Source organism: Podarcis filfolensis (genome assembly GCF_964270895.1).
Source record: "Podarcis filfolensis genome assembly, chromosome: 10".
Taxonomy (NCBI): Eukaryota; Metazoa; Chordata; class Lepidosauria; order Squamata; family Lacertidae; genus Podarcis; species Podarcis filfolensis.
In genome coordinates this window covers 72,808,786-72,828,219 of record NC_139612.1, presented here as the reverse complement: position 1 = coordinate 72,828,219, position 19,434 = coordinate 72,808,786, and the positions used below count along the sequence as shown (strand labels likewise).

At 48.2% G+C, this 19,434-nt stretch overlaps 2 protein-coding genes across 5 annotated transcripts in view; one reads left to right on the top strand and one right to left on the bottom strand.

Annotated features, from left to right (window-relative positions):
- The window catches only part of NME6 (NME/NM23 nucleoside diphosphate kinase 6), a 101,527-nt gene extending 99,988 nt beyond the window's left edge, over window positions 1–1,539 (bottom strand). For all 4 annotated transcript variants that reach the window (XR_014538780.1, XR_014538781.1, XR_014538782.1 and 1 more), the window contains exon 1: window positions 1,462–1,539. The gene's annotated coding sequence lies outside the window, so the exon portion shown is untranslated. The remainder of the gene's footprint in view (window positions 1–1,461) is intronic.
- Window positions 1,540–1,578: 39 nt separating this feature from the next.
- LOC310743084 (rab-like protein 2A) lies at window positions 1,579–17,924 on the top strand. Its single transcript, XM_083573182.1, has 9 exons — window positions 1,579–1,725; window positions 4,323–4,465; window positions 5,554–5,583; window positions 6,666–6,745; window positions 9,863–9,942; window positions 11,942–12,053; window positions 15,346–15,443; window positions 15,616–15,699; window positions 17,490–17,924. Exons 2-9 carry the CDS (start codon window positions 4,350–4,352, stop codon window positions 17,568–17,570), a joined length of 681 nt encoding a protein of 226 aa, XP_083429308.1. The 5' UTR covers window positions 1,579–1,725; window positions 4,323–4,349; the 3' UTR covers window positions 17,571–17,924.
- The last annotated feature ends 1,510 nt before the right edge of the window (window positions 17,925–19,434 follow it).

Here is a 19,434-nt window from a genome sequence, read left to right as displayed (position 1 = left end):
GGACTACCCTGAGACCTGTGGGTATAGGGCAGTATAATAATAATAATAATAATAATAATAATAATAATAATGGTAATGTTTTTTGTAATGTTGGTGGCAAGCAGGTCAATAGTGGGTGGGGGAGTCTACATTGCAACAAATATCACCCTTCTCTTAAAATTGTATGTACTGAGTTCCTACCTTTTGTACAAAGTACAGTGGTACCTCGGGTTAAGTACTTAATTCGTTCCGGAGGTCCATACTTAACCTGAAACTGTTCTTAACCTGAAGCACCACTTTAGCTAATGGGGTCTCCTGCTGCCGCTGTGCAATTTCTGTTCTCATCCTGAAGCAAAGTTCTTAACCTGAAGCACTATTTCTGGGTTAGCGAAGTCTGTAACCTGAAGCGTATGTAACCTGAAGCGTATGTAACCCGAGGTACCACTGTACATCAAAGTAAAGCAAGCAAAACAAAAACAACAAATTCTATTATTATTAGATGGGACATAAACTGAATAAATAAGTAATATAAAAAGCAATGGTGCACAGAGATGGGCAGTTCTGCTCCAGATATTGTGGGATGCAGAGGAGTCACCCAGCATATATAAAAGCATAATGAAACATTAAACTTTTTTTTAAAAAAAAACACACACACTTCCAATACAGATTTGCTTTTAAATGCTTCTGAAGGCTGTTGTTGTTGTCGTTTGAATTTGTCTACTGCCCTGTACCTGCAGGTCTCAGGGCGGTTCACTGATCCCCTTGGCATCTGGTGGGAGGGCGCCAGAAGAAGAAAGGAAGAAACAGAAAGGAAGGAAGGAAGGAGAGAGAGTGTAAGAGGAAGAGTGGGGTGGGAAGGGAAGGATGGAAGGGCAGATGGGAGGATGGGAGGGAGGATGGAAAGAAGGAAGGAGGGAGAGCGTGAGAGAGAGAGAGAGAGAGAGAGAGAGAGAGGGAGGAAGAGTGGGGTGGGAAGAGAAGGGAAGGGAAGGATGGAAAGAAGAAGGGAAGGGAAAGGAAAGAGAAGAAACGAAGGAAGAAGGGAAGGGGAAGGAATGGAAGGAAGGAAGGAAGGAAGGAAGGAAGGAAGGAAGGAAGGAGAGAGAGAGTGTAAGAGGAAGGGTGGGGTGGGAAGAGAAGGGAAGGATGGAAGGGAGGATGGAAAGAAGAAGGGAAGGGAAAGGAAAGAGAAGAAACGAAGGAAGAAGGGAAGGGGAAGGAAAGGAAGAAGGAATGGAAGGAAGGATGGAAGGAAGAGGGGTTTCCCCCTCCGCTCTGAAGCCAAGCCAGGGGGGTGGGGGCCCCCAACTCCCCCCCCCCGTGAGTGGGGCTGGCGGGGGGGGCGAGGGAGAGGGGGGTCTTTGTGCTTTCGAGGGGGGAGAGGTCTCTTGGGGGGCGAGAGGATCCTGCCCGGGGGGGGGGGGAAGAAGAGGAGGAGGAGGAGGAGAGGGGAGGGAGAAGGGCCTCATCCTGCCCCGGTACCTGCCTGTCCCCGGCGGCGGCGGCGGCGGCGTCTCCCTCCTCCTTCCCTCCCTCCTTCCTTCCTCTCTCCTCCTCTTCCTCCTCCCTCCCTCCCTCCCTCCTCGGTCTCCCGGGCGACGCGGCGCTCCGTCTCTTCCTCCGGCGAGGCCTACCTTCCCGCGCGGGGCGCCCCGGCCTCGCGTAGCCTCTGGGCCGGGCGAGGCGGCGCCTGGGCGGGGAAGGGGGCGAAGAAGGCGCCTCCCTCTTCCTCGGGGGCTCGGAGAGGTGCGGGGGGGGGGGAAGGTCCACTCCGCTTTGCCCACTTGGGGGGCTGGGGGGGCACCGAGGCACCGGCCCTGGGGGGGTGCTGCTTCATGGTCCCCTCGCCTTAGGAGGTGGGGAGATTACCCCCCCCCAGGTTGGGGGGTGTCTCTGCTGGTCCCCTATGGGCAGGGGGGCTGCCCTGCTAGAGGCAGGCAAAGGGGGGGGGGTGGCAAAGAGCTAATAATAATAATAATTAATAATAATAATAATAATAGGGGTGCAGCACAGCCAGGAAAGATGCCTGGTTTTGGGGGGGGGCTCATTCTGGTGCCAGGTGGGCACTGCATGCCTGTGCCCGTGACGCACAGGTGGTCCTGACTGGTGGTGGTGCCAGCGATTAATAATAATAATAATAATAATTAATAATAGGGGTGCAGCACAGCCAGGAAAGATGCCTGGTTGGGGAGGGGGCTCATTCTGGTGCCAGGTGGGCACTGCATGCCTGTGCCCGTGACGCACAGGTGGTCCTGACTGGTGGTGGTGCCAGCGATTAATAATAATAATAATAATAATAATAATAATGGGGTGCAGCACAGTCAGGAAAGATGCCTGGTTGGGGAAGGGGCTCATTCTGGTGCCAGGTGGGCACTGCATGCCTGTGCCTGTGATGCACAGGTGGTCCTGACTGGTGGTGGTGCCAGCGGTCAATAATAATAATCATGATTAATAATAATAATTAATAATAGGGGTGCAGCACAGCCAGGAAAGATGGCTGGTTGGGGAGGGGGCTCATTCTGGTGCCAGGTGGGCACTGCATGCCTGTGCCCATGACGCACAGGTGGTCCTGACTGGTGGTGGTGCCAGCGATTAATAATAATAATAATAATAATAATAATAATAATAATAATGGGGTGCAGCACAGTCAGGAAAGATGCCTGGTTGGGGAGGGGCTCATTCTGGTGCCAGGTGGGCACTGCATGCCTGTGCCCATGACGCACAGGTGGTCCTGACTGGTGGTGGTGCCAGCGATTAATAATAATAATAATAATAATAATAATAATAATAATAATGGGGTGCAGCACAGTCAGGAAAGATGCCTGGTTGGGGAGGGGCTCATTCTGGTGCCAGGTGGGCACTGCATGCCTGTGCCCATGACGCACAGGTGGTCCTGACTGGTGGTGGTGCCAGCGATCAATAATAATAATAATAGGGGTGCAGCACAGCCAGGAAAGATGCCTGGTTTGGTGGGGGGCTCATTCTGGTGCCAGGTGGGCTCCATGATGCACAGGTGGTCCTGACTGGTGGTGGTGCCAGCAGTCAAGAATAATAATAATGTGCTTTTTTTCTTGGGGTACGCAGGGGTACGCATACCCCTAAACATTTGGTGAATCTAAATTTGGCCTCATTGACGGGCAGTATTTCAATATGAGTCGGAAAATGAGAGTACCCCTAAACATTTTTTTAAAGAAAAAAAGCACTGATACTACTACTACTACTAATTTACAGTATTTTTACTCCGCCCATCTGGCCGGGTTTTCCCAGCTACTCTGGTTGGCTCCCAACAGAATTAAAGGCACATAAAACATTAAAAACTTCTCAAAACAGCATCAGGCTTGGTAGTGGGACCCCTAGATTCTAATAGTAATACTAATAATAATGTTGTTATTTGTATCCCCACCCATCTGACGGTTTATGTTTTTTTTTTATTTATTGAATTTATATGCCGCCCTATACCTGGGGGTCTCGGGTCAATTCACAAAAAAGATCAACATAAAAACCACAGTATATAAGATCAAAATAAAAACAACAATCCAGTAACACGCCCCCCCTGCCCCCGCCAAAGAAGCCACATTTTAAAAGGGCATAGGATGGGGTTGCCTCTGCCATTCTACCCAGGCAGGTTCCAGCAAATATAAAAACAATAAAAGGGCTGCCATTTGGCATTGGGTCTGCACCAGTGACATGCTTGCAAAATTAAATCTGCTATAAATGCAGTAATATCATTTATTCAGTTTTATTAATGTGTGTGTATGATTGATTGTAAATTGCCTCCAGACTTTCTTAGTGGGAAAAGCCGTGGGAAACCTAATCAATTTAATTCGTTTCCCTTTTGTGCCATGTCTTTTAGATTGCAAAGGCTGTCTGCCTGTTGCCTCTTAGTAAGCTGCGATTTTCTTTAATTTCATTATCAATTAATATTGCCATTTCAAATAAAAAAATGAGTCTAAATCGCTTCAAGGCTTTACGGTAAGACCTAACCCTGACTGGAGCATTCGGCATCCCCTTTGCCCTGTGGCAAGCTCCAGTCTGGGCAGGGAAAAGACGCCAGGGGTCAGCAAAAATTTTCAGCCGGGGGCCGGTCTACTGTCCCTCGGACGAAAAAAGAAGAACGAATTCCTCTGCCCCACAAATAACCCAGAGATCCATTTTAAATAAAGGGACACATTCTACTCATGTAAAAACACGCTGATTCCTGGACCATCCGCGAGCCAGATTTAGAAGGCGATTGGGCCGGATTTGCCCCCGGGCCTTAGTCTGCCTACCAGTGGAAAAGAGGGTTGCCAGGTACCAGGCGTAATAGGATGCAGAGTTCCACTGTTTTCCCTCTGGCCTTACAGGTGTCGCGCTGATCCTGCCAAAGCCTGATGGCCGAGGAGATGGCCGATGGAGACGCCAGCCTGGAGCTGGATCAGGAGAAATACGACGCTGATGAGAACGTGAAGATTATCTGCCTTGGGGACAGCGCAGTGGGGAAGTCCAAGTGAGTGGCCGAGAAAAAGTCCCAAAGGATGTCTGGCTTATCTGACTATTCCCGCCCGGAGGTTCTGCGCTTTGCTTCCGTCGCTGACGTTTCCATTGCCATTATGGAGGTCCAGGGCTACTAAAACCTGTTATGTTTTGCACGGGCAGCATAGATATATGGCCCCCTCTCTGTGTTTTGGAGAGGGCCGGATTTAGGTTTCATGAGGCCCTAAGCTCCTGAAGGTAATGGGGCCCTTTCTGTGTCTGGCTGTCCTTTGCCAACAACAAATTGCCGCTGTTTTTTTGTGTTGAATATATGCTACGTGGTCATTTATGGACCTAATAGGTCTCTAAAGCCATTTGCACATCACAAAATATGTATTTTATCAAAGTAATTGTTGAACTGAAATACAATTAAGAAGTAGTACAGTGGTACCTTCAGTTGTGGACAGGATCCGTTCCGGAGCTCTGGTTGGATCCCGAGGTTTCCGCAACCGGGGGGACCGCTTCTGCACATGCGCGCATAGCAAAACCCGGAAAAATACTTCTGGGTTTGCAGCATCTGCATCCTGAAGGATACACAACTGGAGGTGTGCATATCTAGAGGTACCACTGTATATAAATAGTGAAATACAATTAAGAAGAAGTATATTAAACCAGTGATATTTTAGGGAGCAGGCTAGCAGGCGGGGCCCATGACTTACATCATAGGAGCCTACACAACACAAAACACTGTTGCTGGATGTAGGTTTTATTTTATTGGTTTTTCATCTTCTATTTTGGAAATGTACATCCAGGTTTTTTGCCTTTCAATTTTTGGGGGCCCCCCAGAGAGTGGGGCCCTAAGCTATAGCTTGTTTAGCTTATACATAAATCTGGCACTGATTTGGGACTACAACTCCCATTGGCCCCAGAAGTAGAGTGTAGCCATTGTGGCAAGTACCCAAAAAGTCTGTATTCTGTGGCGCAGCTCAGAATGGAGGATGCAGATTATACTGAGAGTTGGGGGAAGAGTCTGTGGCCAAAAAAGCCTTTTTATCTTTACACCTTTGTGATTTTTCTGAACGGGCCCATTCCTCACTAGGCTTCTGTTTCCTTCTCTTTCAGGTTAATGGAACGCTTTCTCCTGGATGGGTTGTATCCTTTGAGATCTTGCAAACTTACACAAGCTGCAGCCCAGAAAGGGGTGGGGATGGCGGTGGCATTTAATTCCTTTGCTTGTTTGAGATTAAAACTCCCTTTCACTCACGGCAACGGCTCTTACTGGTTAGAGCAGTTTCCATACTTGGGCCTCCAGCTGCTTTATGGACTACAACTCCCATCATCCTTTGCTAGCAGGACCAGTTGTCAGGGATGATGGGAATGGAATTGTAGTCCCAAAACAGCTGGAGACCAAAGTTTGGGAAAGCCTGGGTTAGAGCGCGATGCTGATAATGCCAAGGTTGCAGGTTTGATCCCCATATGGGAGAGCTGCGTAATTCCTGCATTGCAAGGGTTGGACTTGATGACCCCCAGGGTCCCTTCTACAATTCTGTCTGCAGCTTATCCGTTTTTCATACTGTATACACCCCTCCACATACAGGTGAAACTCAAAAAATTAGAATATCATGGAAAAGTTCGTTTATTTCAGTAATTCAACTTAAAAGGTGAAACTAATATATGAGATAGACTTATGACATGCAAAGCGAGATATGTCAAGCCTTTATTTGTTATAAGTGTGACATCTTATATATTAGTTTCACCTTTTAAGTGAACCCCCTCGCCTGAGCAATAGGTGTATAATATAAGCTTCTCTTATATTAATTAATGAAGTATTAAGTGTTTTGGGCAGACACTTTTCTTTGATAGGGAGCGGAAATGGTTTAAATACCTAACAGTCATTTTGCTTATAATATTTTTCTTCAACCAGGGTTTTGGTGGATTAATATTCTACAGCCTTTTAAATGTGTCGGGGGGGGGGCATTATAGTTTTGCTGTTTTGTTTCACTTACTTGTTTTTATCCTGCATTTATTCCGTGAACCGCCCTGAGATCTTTTGATGTAGAGCCGTAGATAAATAAAATAAATAAGCAATAAAAGGGCAGGGAGGTGTCCTGGCATGCAGCTGACGGCTGCATCTATTGCTTAACAGCGAAATGATGGCCGTCTGAAATGAGGTTTCTCGGTTAGATTAAAAAACGGTGACATTGCTTGAAAGGCGCCTTGACTCGCACCCGCAGCAAGCCTCACCAGCTCTCCACCTTCGCCCTGACACTCTACAAGCATACAGCCACTGTGGATGGCAAGACGATCCTCGTGGGTGAGAGCCTTGCTGGGCAGGGCATCTTTGGGCCCCGTGGGACTTGGGAACTGGGGTCTCTCCTACTCCCTTTCGGAGTGGCACCAGCTCTGGGGGAAGTTGCTTGCATCTTGCGCTTTTCAGATCAGGAAACCTCCCAGTGGATTCATGCAAAGTTTAGTGGGGTAGTAGGAGAGCTGGGGAGGGAAATGACATGTGGCAACCAGTATGCCCCTTGGGTTTCGTATATGGGTAAAGGTAAAGGGACCCCTGACCATTAGGTCCAGTCATGGCCGACTCTGGGGTTGCGATGCTCATCTCGCTTTATTGGCCGAGGGAGCTGGCGTACAGCTTCCGGGTCATGTGGCCAGCAGGACTAAGCCGCTTCTGGCGAGCCAGAGCAGCGCACAGAAACTCCGCTTACCTTCCCGCCAGAGCGGAACCTATTTATCTACTTGCACTTTGAGGTGCTTTCAAACTGCTAGGTTGGCAGGAGCAGGGACCGAGCAACGGGAGCTCACCCCATCGCGGGGATTCGAACCGCCAACCTTCTGATCGGCAAGTCCTAGGCTCTGTGGTTTAACACACAGCGCCCCCTGCGTTTCAACAAGTCTAAAAAGCTTGGGACACAAATGTTCATGGTCCTCTAGCAGCTATGGTGGCTCATTTATGATGTATTTAGCATTATAATAATATAATAATAATTTATTACTTATACCCCGCCCATCTGGCTGGGTTTCCCCAGTCACTCTGGGCGGCTTCCAACAGAAGATTAAAAATACGTTAAAACATCAGTCATTAAAAAACTTCCCTGAACAGGGCTGCCTTCAGATGTCTTCTGAATGTCCTTTGACATCTGGTGGGAGGGCGTTCCACAGGGCGGGTGCCACTACCGAGAAGGCCCTCTGCCTGGTTCCCTGTAACTTGGCTTCTCGCAGCGAGGGAACCGCCAGAAGGCCCTCGGCGCTGGACCTCAGTGTCCGGGCAGAACGATGGTGGTGGAGATGCTCCTTCAGGTATACTGGGCCAAGGCCGTTTAGGGTTTTCAAGGTCAGCACCAACCCTTTGAATTGTGCTCGGAAATGTACTAGGAGCTAATGTAGGTCTTTCAGGACCGGTGTTATATGGTCTTGGCGGCCACTCCCAGTCACCAGTCTAGCTGCCGCATTCTGGATTAGTTGTAGTTTCCGGGTCAGCTTCAAAGGTAGCCCCTTGTAGAGCGCTATGCAGTAGTCCAAACAGGAGATAACCAGAGCATGCACCACTCTGGTGAGAGAGTCCGCGGGCAGGGAGGGTCTCATCCTGCATATCAGATGGAGCTGGTAGGCAGCTGCTACGGACACAGAACTGATCTGCCCCTCCATGGACAGCTGGGAGTCCAAAATGACTCCCAGGCTGTGCACCTGGTCCTTCAGGGGTACAGTTGCCCCATTCAGGACCAGAGAGTCTTCCATACCCACCCACCCCCTGTCCCCAAAAACAGTACTTCTGTCTTGTCAGGATTCAACCTCAATCTGTTAGCCACCATCCATCCTCCAACTGCCTCCAGGCACTCACACAGGACCTTTACTGCCTCTGCTGGTTCTGATTTGAAAGAGAGGTAGAGCTGGGTGTCATCCGCATACTGGTGAACATCCAGCCCAAACCCCCTGATGATCTCTCCCAGCGGCTTCATATAGATGTTAAAAACCCAGTTGATGCGAGTTTTAATATGTTTTCAGCCTATTGTTATTTTCACTTTTCGAAAGTCTCAAATTATTCTTAACTTGTCTTGTTGATAAGTTTTTTGCAAGCCACTTTGAGGTTTGTTTGTTTGTTTGTTTTATAATCAAGCAGTGCATAATTTTTATGAAATACATAATAAAAAAGAGGAGGAGACCCTGGGCAAGTTTTTTGGGGGGGGGAGGGGGAGCACAGAAAGCAAAGCAGGTAAGAGAAAAAGTTTCACACCCAGTGAGTTTTGGTTTACTCAGGCTCATCATCAGGGAGTAAATACAGAAGTTTGGTGAGATATTAAATTTTCTTTGCTTCCTCCTTTCCCCCACCCCCACCCCACCCAGTAGTGGGCTACCAGGGGTGGGCTAGCTGGGGCCGGGAAAAGATAAGCCAGGCTGATCACAGACAGGAAGCCTTGTTTTCCTGTTGCCCTTGGCGATGGAGCAAGAGCTTCTACATCCTCCTTCACCTGCTAAACTCTCAAGAAGCATTCTGTGACGAGAGTGTGCTTGTCTCTAGAGCAGCCTTTCTCAGCCTGTGGGTCCCCAGATGCTGTTAAACTACAACTCCCATCACCCCTAGCTAGCAAGGTCAGAGCTCAGGGATGATGGGAGTTGTAGTCCAACAACATCTGGGGACCCACAGGTTGAGAACTGCTGATCTAGAGATTTATTCCTTTATTTATTCATTTGCACACCACTTTGATCATCAGAAAACCTCAGAGGCATTTCCGGTTTCCAAGAAATGTAAAGCGATAGAATTATCACGAAGCGACCTCAGCGCTAACCTTAGAAGTTAAGATAGGCTGGGAGCAGATTAAACCCTGCATCAACTTTGTAAACCTCTGGGTACGATACAATACGATATCTTTATTGTCATTGTCCCTTGCGGAACAATGAAATTGAAAACTACATAAAACTACCAGAAAACTACCAGAAAACTACATAAAACTACATAAAAGCTACATAAAACTGCTACAAAACTACATAAAACATTCAAAACCCCCTAAAAACTCTAAAACCCCATTTTAAAAAACACTATACTACAGAGACCCCTTATGCTGCGTTTGGAACCAGAATTGCATTAGCGTAGAAACTGTTTTTCAGGCGGCTAGTCCTGGTCTTTATAACCCTATACCTTCTTTCAGAAGGCAGAACCTGAAAGAGATCATTTCCGGGGTGCGTACTATCCTGCGCTATCTCTGCCGCTTTCTTATGGCACCTGGCAGCATAGATTTGATCTAAGGTGGGAAGAGGGCACCCAATAATTCTCTCTGCAGTCTTTACAACCCTGGATAGCATTGTTTTTTCCCTGGCCGTGCAGCTCCCAAACCACACACACAGACCATAAGTTAGTAAGCTAGAAGTGGAGCTTTCTTCCCCGCTGTGGTTAATGCAGCCGTGGGCCATTCCTGCTTTTCAGACTTCTGGGACACGGCTGGGCAGGAGCGCTTCCAGAGCATGCATGCATCCTACTACTACAAGGCTCACGCCTGCATCATGGTAAGTGGGTGGGCTCCTTTGGGGCGGGGGCTGCAGAGGGGGCACCAGGGGTGGCAGGCTGGGAGCGGGGAAGCCTGGTGTGGCTTTGAGAAGTTCGGGCGAGGCTTTGGCTTGGGCTGTGCTGTGTGTGCTTCGCCAAGCTCTCCCACGGAGCTGCGTCTTTGCCCCTGCTTGTTCTGGGTCAGCCTAGACTACCGTATGCGACTCGTGTTATGGGATGTGAGTATTCTGCAGAGCTGGGATTCTACAGTAGGAAATCCTGTGCAGAATTTTGCACATCCAATGCGTTATACATAGGGCTGCCTTTGAAGACAGTTCGGAAACTTCAGCTGCTGCAGATTTCAGCGGCCAGGTTGCTCACCAGAACAAGACAGTTTGAGCATCTTACACTGATCCTGGTCTGACTGCACTGGCGACCAATTGGTTTCTGGGCCCAATTCAAAGTGCTGGTTTTGACCTATAAAGCCTTAAAACGGCTCAGGACCACAGTACAGTGGTGCCCCGCAAGACGAACGCCTCGCAAGACGGAAAACCCGCAAGACGAAAGGGTTTTCTGTTTTGGAAGTGCTTCGCAAAACGAATTTCCTATGGGCTTGCTTCGCAAGACGAAAATGTCTTGCGAGTTCCTGCGGGGTTTTTTCCTCCCCCCCCCCTTTTTCCCAAGCCGCTAAGCCGCTAAGCCGCTTAACAGCTGATCCACTAAGCCGCTTAACAGCTGATCCGCTAAGCCGCTTAACAGCTGATCCGCTAAGCCGCTTAACAGCTGATCCGCTAAGCCGCTAAACCGCTTATCCACTGATCCGCTAAGCCGCCAATAGCGCTAATCCGCTAAGCCGCTAATGGGCTTGCTTCGCAAGACGAAAAAACCGCAAGACAAAGAGACTCGGGGAACGGATTCTTTTCGTCTTGCGAGGCACCACAGTACCTCAAGGACCACCTCTTCCCATATGAACCTACCTGGACCCTGAGATCATCTTTTGAGGCCCTTCTTCATGTGCCGCCTCCGTGAGAGGTCAGGAGGGTGGCAACACGAGAACGGGGCCTTCTCTGCGGTGGCTCCCCATCTGTGGCATACTCTCTCCAGGGAAGTTCGCCTGGCGCCTTCATTATACACCTTTAGGTGCCAGGCAAACACGTTCCTTTTCAGCCTGGCCTTTGCCTAACTTGATCTACATCCTATATCCTTTTTAAAAAATGCTGGCTTTTTTAGAGCTTTTTAATTGGGTCGCTTTTGTTTTGATTTTATGTATTTGATATTTTATGCGAACCGCCCCGAGACCTTCAGGTATAGGGTGGTGTAGAAATTAAATAAATAAATAATAATGATAATATAAATTGAATAAATAAGGAGCTCCCAATAGCTCAGTTGCTGGGAGGGGGCACTGTTGCCCCAGCTGTGGGTCTGTTGCGCTGTGGTTTCTCTTGGTCAGCCGTGGGGCAAAGGATCACTCTTTGCATGCTGCAAAGTACGACCTCGTTTAAGACTGGAGGACTTTGGCATTCCTGCTAGCTTCCGCAGAGCATGCTTTTCCCTGGAGGCATTTGGACCCTGCAATTCTGCCGTCCCCGTCCCCCCCAGCCAGCCCCTCAAGTTACTGGTTCGGGGCCTACCCTCTCTTCTGCTGCTCCTGAGGGGAAGACCCAACCCAATGGCTTCAAATTGCAAGAAGGGAGATTCCAACTAAACATTAGGTCGAGTTGATCCCTGCATGGGACGGGTGCATATTTCTGCATTGCAGGAGATTGGACAAGATGATCTTCAGGGTCCATTCCAACTCTATGATTCTGGCTTTAAGATTCGTTCAACGGTGGAACGGGCTTCCTGAGAAGGTGGTGGACTCTCCTCCCTTAGAGGTTTTTAAGCAGAAGTTGGATAGCCATCTTTAATGGATTCTTTAGCTGTGATTCCTGCATTGCCGGGGTTTGGACTGGATTCTTAACTACTTCAGGCCAGAGGGGTACCTGTGTCTCCAATGGGCTCTTCCCTCTCTCTTGCCAGGTCTTTGACGTCCAGAGAAAGGTCACCTACAAGAACCTGAGCAGTTGGTACAAGGAGCTGCGGGAATTCCGCCCCCAGATCCCTTGCATCGTGGTTGCCAACAAAATCGACGGTGGGTCTCCTTGAAGCTCTGGGGGAGAGACCAGATATGTGCTGGCCTATAGTTGTATTTTTTTTTAAATAATTTTTATTAACTGGCCAATCACATCAAATTAAATCACATCACATAAATTCCAAATTACAAAGCCAAATTTTTAAATTTTGTTGGGGGAACCCATACTTCAAGATCCAAAGGGGGATTCAGATCATCTTCTTATTACTGTGTTAATGTCCAAATCAGTCCCAATCAGTCCAAACAAAATTCATAATTCTATCCAGTCTTATCTTGGTGTTTCCACATCATATCTTGTTCATATAATTTCTATTTTTCCTTTACGATCTCTTCTGTTAGTCTCCTTAAGCCGATAAGCAAAATAATAATCCTGTGTGGATTTCCCGTTCCTCCACTAAGTCCAGATGGTTTCCATATATGTCCTTCGTAGATAGCATCGCTCTTTCCATCATAAATTTGGCATTTGTCGCTCTTAAGTCCCACCGAGGAGTTGATCCACGATATGTAAACAACTCTATTTCTCTCTTTTTCCTCCCAGACCCAAGAGCTCCAACAATGCCTCCCAAAATGGCGACGGCATTTTTAACTGCGTCATTCCAAAACTCTTAGCTTTCCAGCTTCATCTTGAAACATTGCTTTGGTTCTAAAGTTTATCTCCACACAGCCTTAAATCCACAGTTTAAGTCCTTAGTTTCTGACTCATTAGGGGAGGGGATTCTTGTTAAATCACATAAGAAAAAGGAAGGCAGGTTTTCCCCCCCTCCCCCCTCAGTCATACGGTATCTTGACGTATCTTCTCATGTTTTATTCTTGTCTTGTTATCAGAGATCTCTTCTGTCAGCAGTCTTTACTCCCCTTTTTCCTCGAAGCATGTGCAATTTATCTCGTCCAAATTGTTTCTTTTGAAGATGCTTGCAACTAGCGGCGCAAATCAGGGACGGCGTCCAGGAGTGCCGGAATCCCACAGGAGGGCTTTGTGCCTAGTGCCCCCACCCCCACAAATTCGGGGGTGGTATAGGGCACAGCAGGCAAGGGCCGTCCCCCCACACAATCCTGGGGGGGTTAAGGAGGCCAATTACCCCCATCATAGCCTCCAAATTACCTCGTGTGGGTCGGAGAGATGTTATTGTCAGCCATCTTCCGATGCGCCACCTAGTTGTAAAAGCAAAGCTCACAAGCCCCTGCAACCACATGAATTAAGCGCATCTGTTGGGCAGCAGAATGGGTTCAGTGGTTAGAGAATCCCTTCCTTTCCCGCATAGCAAAGACAAGCAGAAATCCCGGCTTGCTGCCACACGGCACACCGTGTGGTGGCCAGGCAGGCTTTCCTAAGGGAGGGCTATTGAATGAATGAATGAATCTTTATTTGCGTTAGCCATCGGCCATAGCAATGAAACAACAATACGATATACAAAGAACAGAAATAAAAAGTCAATGATATAAAATGCATTTTAGGGTTTTGAATCAATGGTCAAATATGGGTTCTTATTCCAACTGCCCCAGATAAAAACGTTGCAACATTTGCTGTCGCCTGCTTCTCTTGATCTGCTAAGAGAAAGGATGCTGTGGCAGTGGCTGGGCGACCCGGAATGGACAATAAAAGAGGGGTGAGAGCCTCATTCCTCAAGTCTTTATAAAGAGTGCAAACCAGAAGGGCATGTGCCACCAAATTGGTACTGCCATCTCCACAGGGACAGAAGTGTTTTTCATGAGGAATCTGTTGGAATCGTCCCTCAAGTACAGCTGAGGGCAATACATTCAATCTTGCAAGAGCAAAAGCGCATCTGTATTTTAAAATCACTAGGTTATGCAGATAGGGTGCCAGAGAGTCGAAATGGGAAGGTGGTAAATAGTCTTACCACAGGCAGAATTTCCTTATTGTGGCCAAGTTGTTCTGACGCTCGATATCATGGGTGCTGACAAATTAGACTGTTTGCTTTACTAAAACCCAAAGTGAGTAGCTGTTGTGGTGATAAGCCATAAGAGTGAAGTTGTCAATAGACAATTTTAGTCCAGGCGCTCTTGTGACAATCTTGCAGAAAGGGAGGCTATTGCGCATGGGGTGCCACCACTGCAAAGGCCCTGCTGTGCTCCCCTGCAGCACACACTTAAATGAGGGGAACAGAGAAATCCCTCATATCAAAGATAAGGAGGGGGCAAAAAGAGTGTACAGGAGTGTCAGGCACTTTAACATGTTGGTTTTCAGCTCAGCACTCGGCCTCTGGACTTCAGAATCTTTGACAGGCGGCTGGCTGAGGGCCGACTGGTTGGCAGGGCAGTGCCCCGTTAGCCTGAGTTGACCAGCTCCCACTGCTCCGCTGGCGTCAACCCTGCCCAGAAAGCCAGTTCTTTTTTTAAAATTATTTTTATTCAATTTCCAATAGAAGATTTAAACATACATTTTCAATATTGTCACAAATACATAATTTTTGACTTTCTTCAACTCATCTGCGAATCTTCCGTTTTCTAATCTTCTGTCCGCAATTCTAAATTTAACATTGCCTTTTATTTTGAATAAACCTATTCCCTTGTTCCCTTTTTTAAAGTGTTTCTAATATTATTTCTTCACAAAGCTTCCTGTGAACCCACAAACATTATTTGTGTATCACATATGCTTTTCATATAGTCCACAAATTTACTCCAGTCCTTGGTAAACTTGTGATCTCGTCGGTTTCGGACCCTTCCTGTTAGTTTATCCAATTCTGCGTAGTCCATTAATTTCATTCTCCATTCTTCTATCGATGGTAATTCTTCCTGCTTCCATTTTTGGGCCAGTAGTATTCTTGCTGCTGTTACTGCATATAAAAATAATTTATGGTCCTTTCTATTTATTTCATTTCCAACCATTCCTAACAAAAAAGCTTCTGGTTTTTTAACAAATGTATATTTCAACATTTTTTTCAGTTCATTATATATCACTTCCCAGCCAGTTCTTTTCTGAATTCAGTAAAGGATTCTGCTTTACTGAATTCAGTAAAGAATTCTGCTTTCTTTCCTGGGTCGAAGCCAGTGGAGGAAGGTAGTTCTGCAGAAGCTGGTTGGGCACAGCACTGAGTGGCTAGCATTAGTGACGTCAACCACCTTCCTTCCTGCCCCCTATTCATGGAGCAGTTTTGCAACATCATTGTAGTAGACTTTGTATTTTAAACAATAGCAATAATGGGGAGAAAGATGAGCGCTTTATTAAACTTGCATGCCTTGCTTTTTTAAATGATCAAGCGGGCGGTACCCAGGTAGTGTGCCTTCCCCACAATGGCTCCTTGAGCAATGACCTCCTCTTTTGCTCCTCCAGCCGACATGAAGGTGACTCAGAAAGGCTTCAGCTTTCCGCGGAAGTTCAACCTACCCTTCTATTTTGTGTCTGCTGCAGATGGCACCAATGTGGTGAAGGTAGGAGAGAGCTTTTGCCTGGGAGGGAGGCAGGACCGGCGGCTGGCAGTCTTCCTGGGGGGAGGAGCTGATGAGTGGTGGAATCGGCTTGGCAGCTGCCCTCCTACGGGGTGGGAGAAACCCAGAGCCCACCTTATTATCTCTTCAGTGGTCTCCCTTCCTCTCCCACCAGGTCTTCAACGATGCCATCAAGCTGGCTGTGGCCTACAAACAGAATTCAGAAGACTTTATGGATGAAGTCTTGAAGGAACTGGAAGTAAGAGCAAATCTCCCCAGTGTGTTCCCGCACCCTGTCCTTGTGAGGCACCCAAGCCCTTGGAGACTTGCGCCGCATTCCTTTGGAAGAGCATAGAACCCAGCACTTTATAGAGTTGGAAGGGAGCCAAGGGGGTCACCTAGACCAAACCCCTGCAATGCAGGGATCACAGCAACTGAACTTCCTTTTACCGTATTTTCCGCTCTATAAGATGCACCAGACCATAAGACGCACCTAGTTTTTGGAGGAGGAAAACAAGAAAAGAAATATTCTGAATTTCAGAAGCCAGAACAGCAAGAGGGATCTGGCTTCTGGGATAGCCTCTTTCTGTTCTGGCTTCTGTTATAGCCGCGCGAAGCCTCTTCAGGGCAGCAGGAAGAAGTCTCCCCCTGCCCTCAAGAGGCTTCACGTGGCTAAGGCAGAAGCCAGAACAGCAAGCGGGAATGCTGCGCAGCGATCCTGCTTGCTGTCCTGGCTTATGGGATAGCCATGTGCAGCCTCTCCCGGGCAGTGGGAGGAAGGCTCCCCCAAGAGCTGCGCTCCCTTTAAAGGGCACACGGAGCGTGTGTGCGGCTTTTGGGGGCTTTTCCCCGAGGAGGGAGAAGGGCAGCGGCTCTTTAAAGGAAGCACTGAGCAGAGCCTCCCACTTGCATTCGCTCCATAAGATGCACACACATTTTCCCTTACTTTTTAGGAGGGGAAGGTGCATCTTATAGAGTGAAAAATACAGTGATTGGAATGCTTTGAATCCCCCGTGAGCCTGTAGTGACCTCTGGTTTTGACAGCCGCTACAGCTGGCTGCAGCTGAGGAGCCCCTTTCCACACCTCGCCTTGGCTCATGGGCCCAGCTGCCAGTCCCACCCTTGCCGCACTTCCGCTTTCAGCAGCTACGGGCTCCGGCTGCTTTCCTTTTCCTCTGTGGCCATACCTGCTCTTCCCTGCTACTCTCGCTTCTGGCTGCAGGTGAGAGCAGCTGCTGTCAGGGATCGAGCAATAGAAAACAGCCAGAGCAGCAGGGCCCTTGTTTCTTCTGTGACGGAAAAGCCAGGTGCTGTGGCAGGAGGAACAGGGTGATGGCAACAGTGGCTGCCTCCTTACTGGGATGGGTGGTAGTCGTACTTAATAGTTAGTGTATGCCCTGTGTTCAAATGGTGCTTTGCAAAAAAATTAATACAAGAACAGTAATTTAAATACAGTGAAAACAATCTCAAACTCGCGTTGTTGTTTAGTCGTTCAGTCGTGTCCGACTCTTCGTGACCCCCTGGACCAGAGCACGCCAGCCACTCCTGTCTTCCACTGCCTCCCGCAGTTTGGTCAAACTCATGCTGGTCTCTTCAAGAACACTGTCCAACCATCTCGTCCTCTGTCGTCCCCTTCTCCTTGTGCTCTGCATCTTTCCCAACATCAGGGTCTTTCCCAGGGAGTCTTCTCTTCTCATGAGGTGGCCAAAGTCTTGGAGTCTCAGCTTCAGGATCTGTCCTTCCAGTGAGCACTCAGGGCTGATTTCCTTAAGAATGGATAGGTTTGATCTTCTTGCAGTCCATGGGACTCTCAAGAATCTCCTCCAGCACCAGAATTCAAAAGCATCCATTCTTCGGCGATCAGCCTTCTTTATGGACAAACTCAGATAGGCAGACGCAAACTGGTGCCTCTATTGCCGCTGCCTGTAGTGGCTGTTGGAACTGAGAAGGACTAGGAAGGAAAGATTCCATGCCGGAGCCCCCTCAAGAGGTGGACTGGCCTTTTTCTCTGATGTTTTGCTGTTCCAACTTTCTCTTCTCTTCTTTCAGAATTTCGAACTAGAGAAGAAGGGGGAGGACTCGACTGACAAAGAGGAGAACAGCCCAGAAGAAAACCCCCCGTCAACCTGAGGCCACGGAATGGGGTGGCCTAGATCCGCTTCCTCGAGTAGCTAGAGGCGCCCAGTTTGGCAGGGACTTGGGGGTGGGGAGCAGTGGTCCCTGCACAGAGGTGCCGGCCCTCCCTCCCTAAGGGAGGCAACCTGACGGAGATCAGCTCTGCTCCTCTGGATCCTTGTGGTGTGGGTGACCAGGCAGAGAACCCGTAGCAGTTCCCTCCCCTTAAGAATGCTGGGGAGGTGGGGGGAATATATGGTTTGGTGGGAGTTGGGCTCACGGATCCCCCCACCCCACATCTTGGGGATCTTCAGCCATGAGCTATTGTGGATGGCATCTGCCTTCAGAAATAAATATTTGAAGGACTTGCAGCAGAGTTTGGAGACTTTTTATTGCAGGGACGTCAAACTTCTAAGAGACCGCGATCTACTCACATGATTAAAATCTGGCAGTGATCTACCCCTGGGGGTGGGGGAGGTTCAGGTCAAAGTTGTTGAGCTTTTTTTAAGGGAGGAACGTCCTTTTTTGGGGGGGGTGTTTTCAGGTCTAATGAATGAAAAAAGGCGCTCAGGGGTTAATCGCTAAGGAGACAACATCACTTCCGTTCTAGCAATCTACAGGACACGGGGAGGGGCCGGATGGAGGAGCCAGCAATCTACCAAAACCTCCAGGGGATTGACCAATCATAGAATAGAATCATAGAATCATAGAGTTGGAAGAGACCACAAGGGCCATCGAGTCCAACCCCCTGCCAAGCAGGAAACACCATCAGAGCACTCCTGACATATGGTTGTCAAGCCTCTGCTTAAAGACTTCCAAAGAAGGAGACTCCACCACACTCCTTGGCAGCAAATTCCACTGTCGAACAGCTCTTACTGTCAGGAAGTTCTTCCTAATGTTTAGGTGGAATCTTCTTTCTTGTAGTTTGGATCCATTGCTCCGTGTCCGCTTCTCTGGAGCAGCAGAAAACAACCTTTCTCCCTCCTCTATGTGACATCCTTTTATATATTTGAACATGGCTATCATATCACCCCTTAACCTCCTCTTCTCCAGGCTAAACATGCCCAGCTCCCTTAGCCGTTCCTCATAAGGCATCGTTTCCAGGCCTTTGACCATTTTGGTTGCCCTCCTCTGGACACGTTCCAGTTTGTCAGTGTCCTTCTTGAACTGTGGTGCCCAGAACTGGACACTGTACTCCAGGTGAGGTCTGACCAGAGCAGAATACAGTGGCACTATTACTTCCCTTGATCTAGATGCTATACTCCTATTGATGCAGCCCAGAATTGCATTGGCTTTTTGAGCTGCCGCATCACACTGTTGGCTCATGTCAAGTTTGTGGTCAACCAAGACTCCTAGATCCTTTTCACATGTACTGCTCTCAAGCCAGGTGTCACCCATCTTGTATTTGTGCCTCTCATTTTTTTTGCCCAAGTGCAATACTTTACATTTCTCCTTGTTAAAATTCATCTTGTTTGTTTTGGCCCAGTTCTCTAATCTGTCAAGGTCGTTTTGAAGTGTGATCCTGTCCTCTGGGGTGTTAGCCACGCCTCCCAGTTTGGTGTCATCTGCAAATTTGATCAGGATGCCCTTGAGTCCATCATCCAAGTCGTTGATAAAGATGTTGAATAAGACCAGGCCCAAGACAGAACCCTGTGGCACCCCACTAGTCACTCTTCTCCAGGATGAAGAGGAACCATTGATGAGTACCCTTTGGGTTCGGTCAGTCAGCCAGTTACAAATCCACTGAGTGGTAGCATAGTCAAGGCCGCATTTTACCAGCTTCTTTACAAGAATATCATGGGGCACCTTGTCAAATGCCTTGCTGAGATCAAGGTAGGCTACATCCACTGCGTTCCCTTCATCTACCAGGCTTGTAATT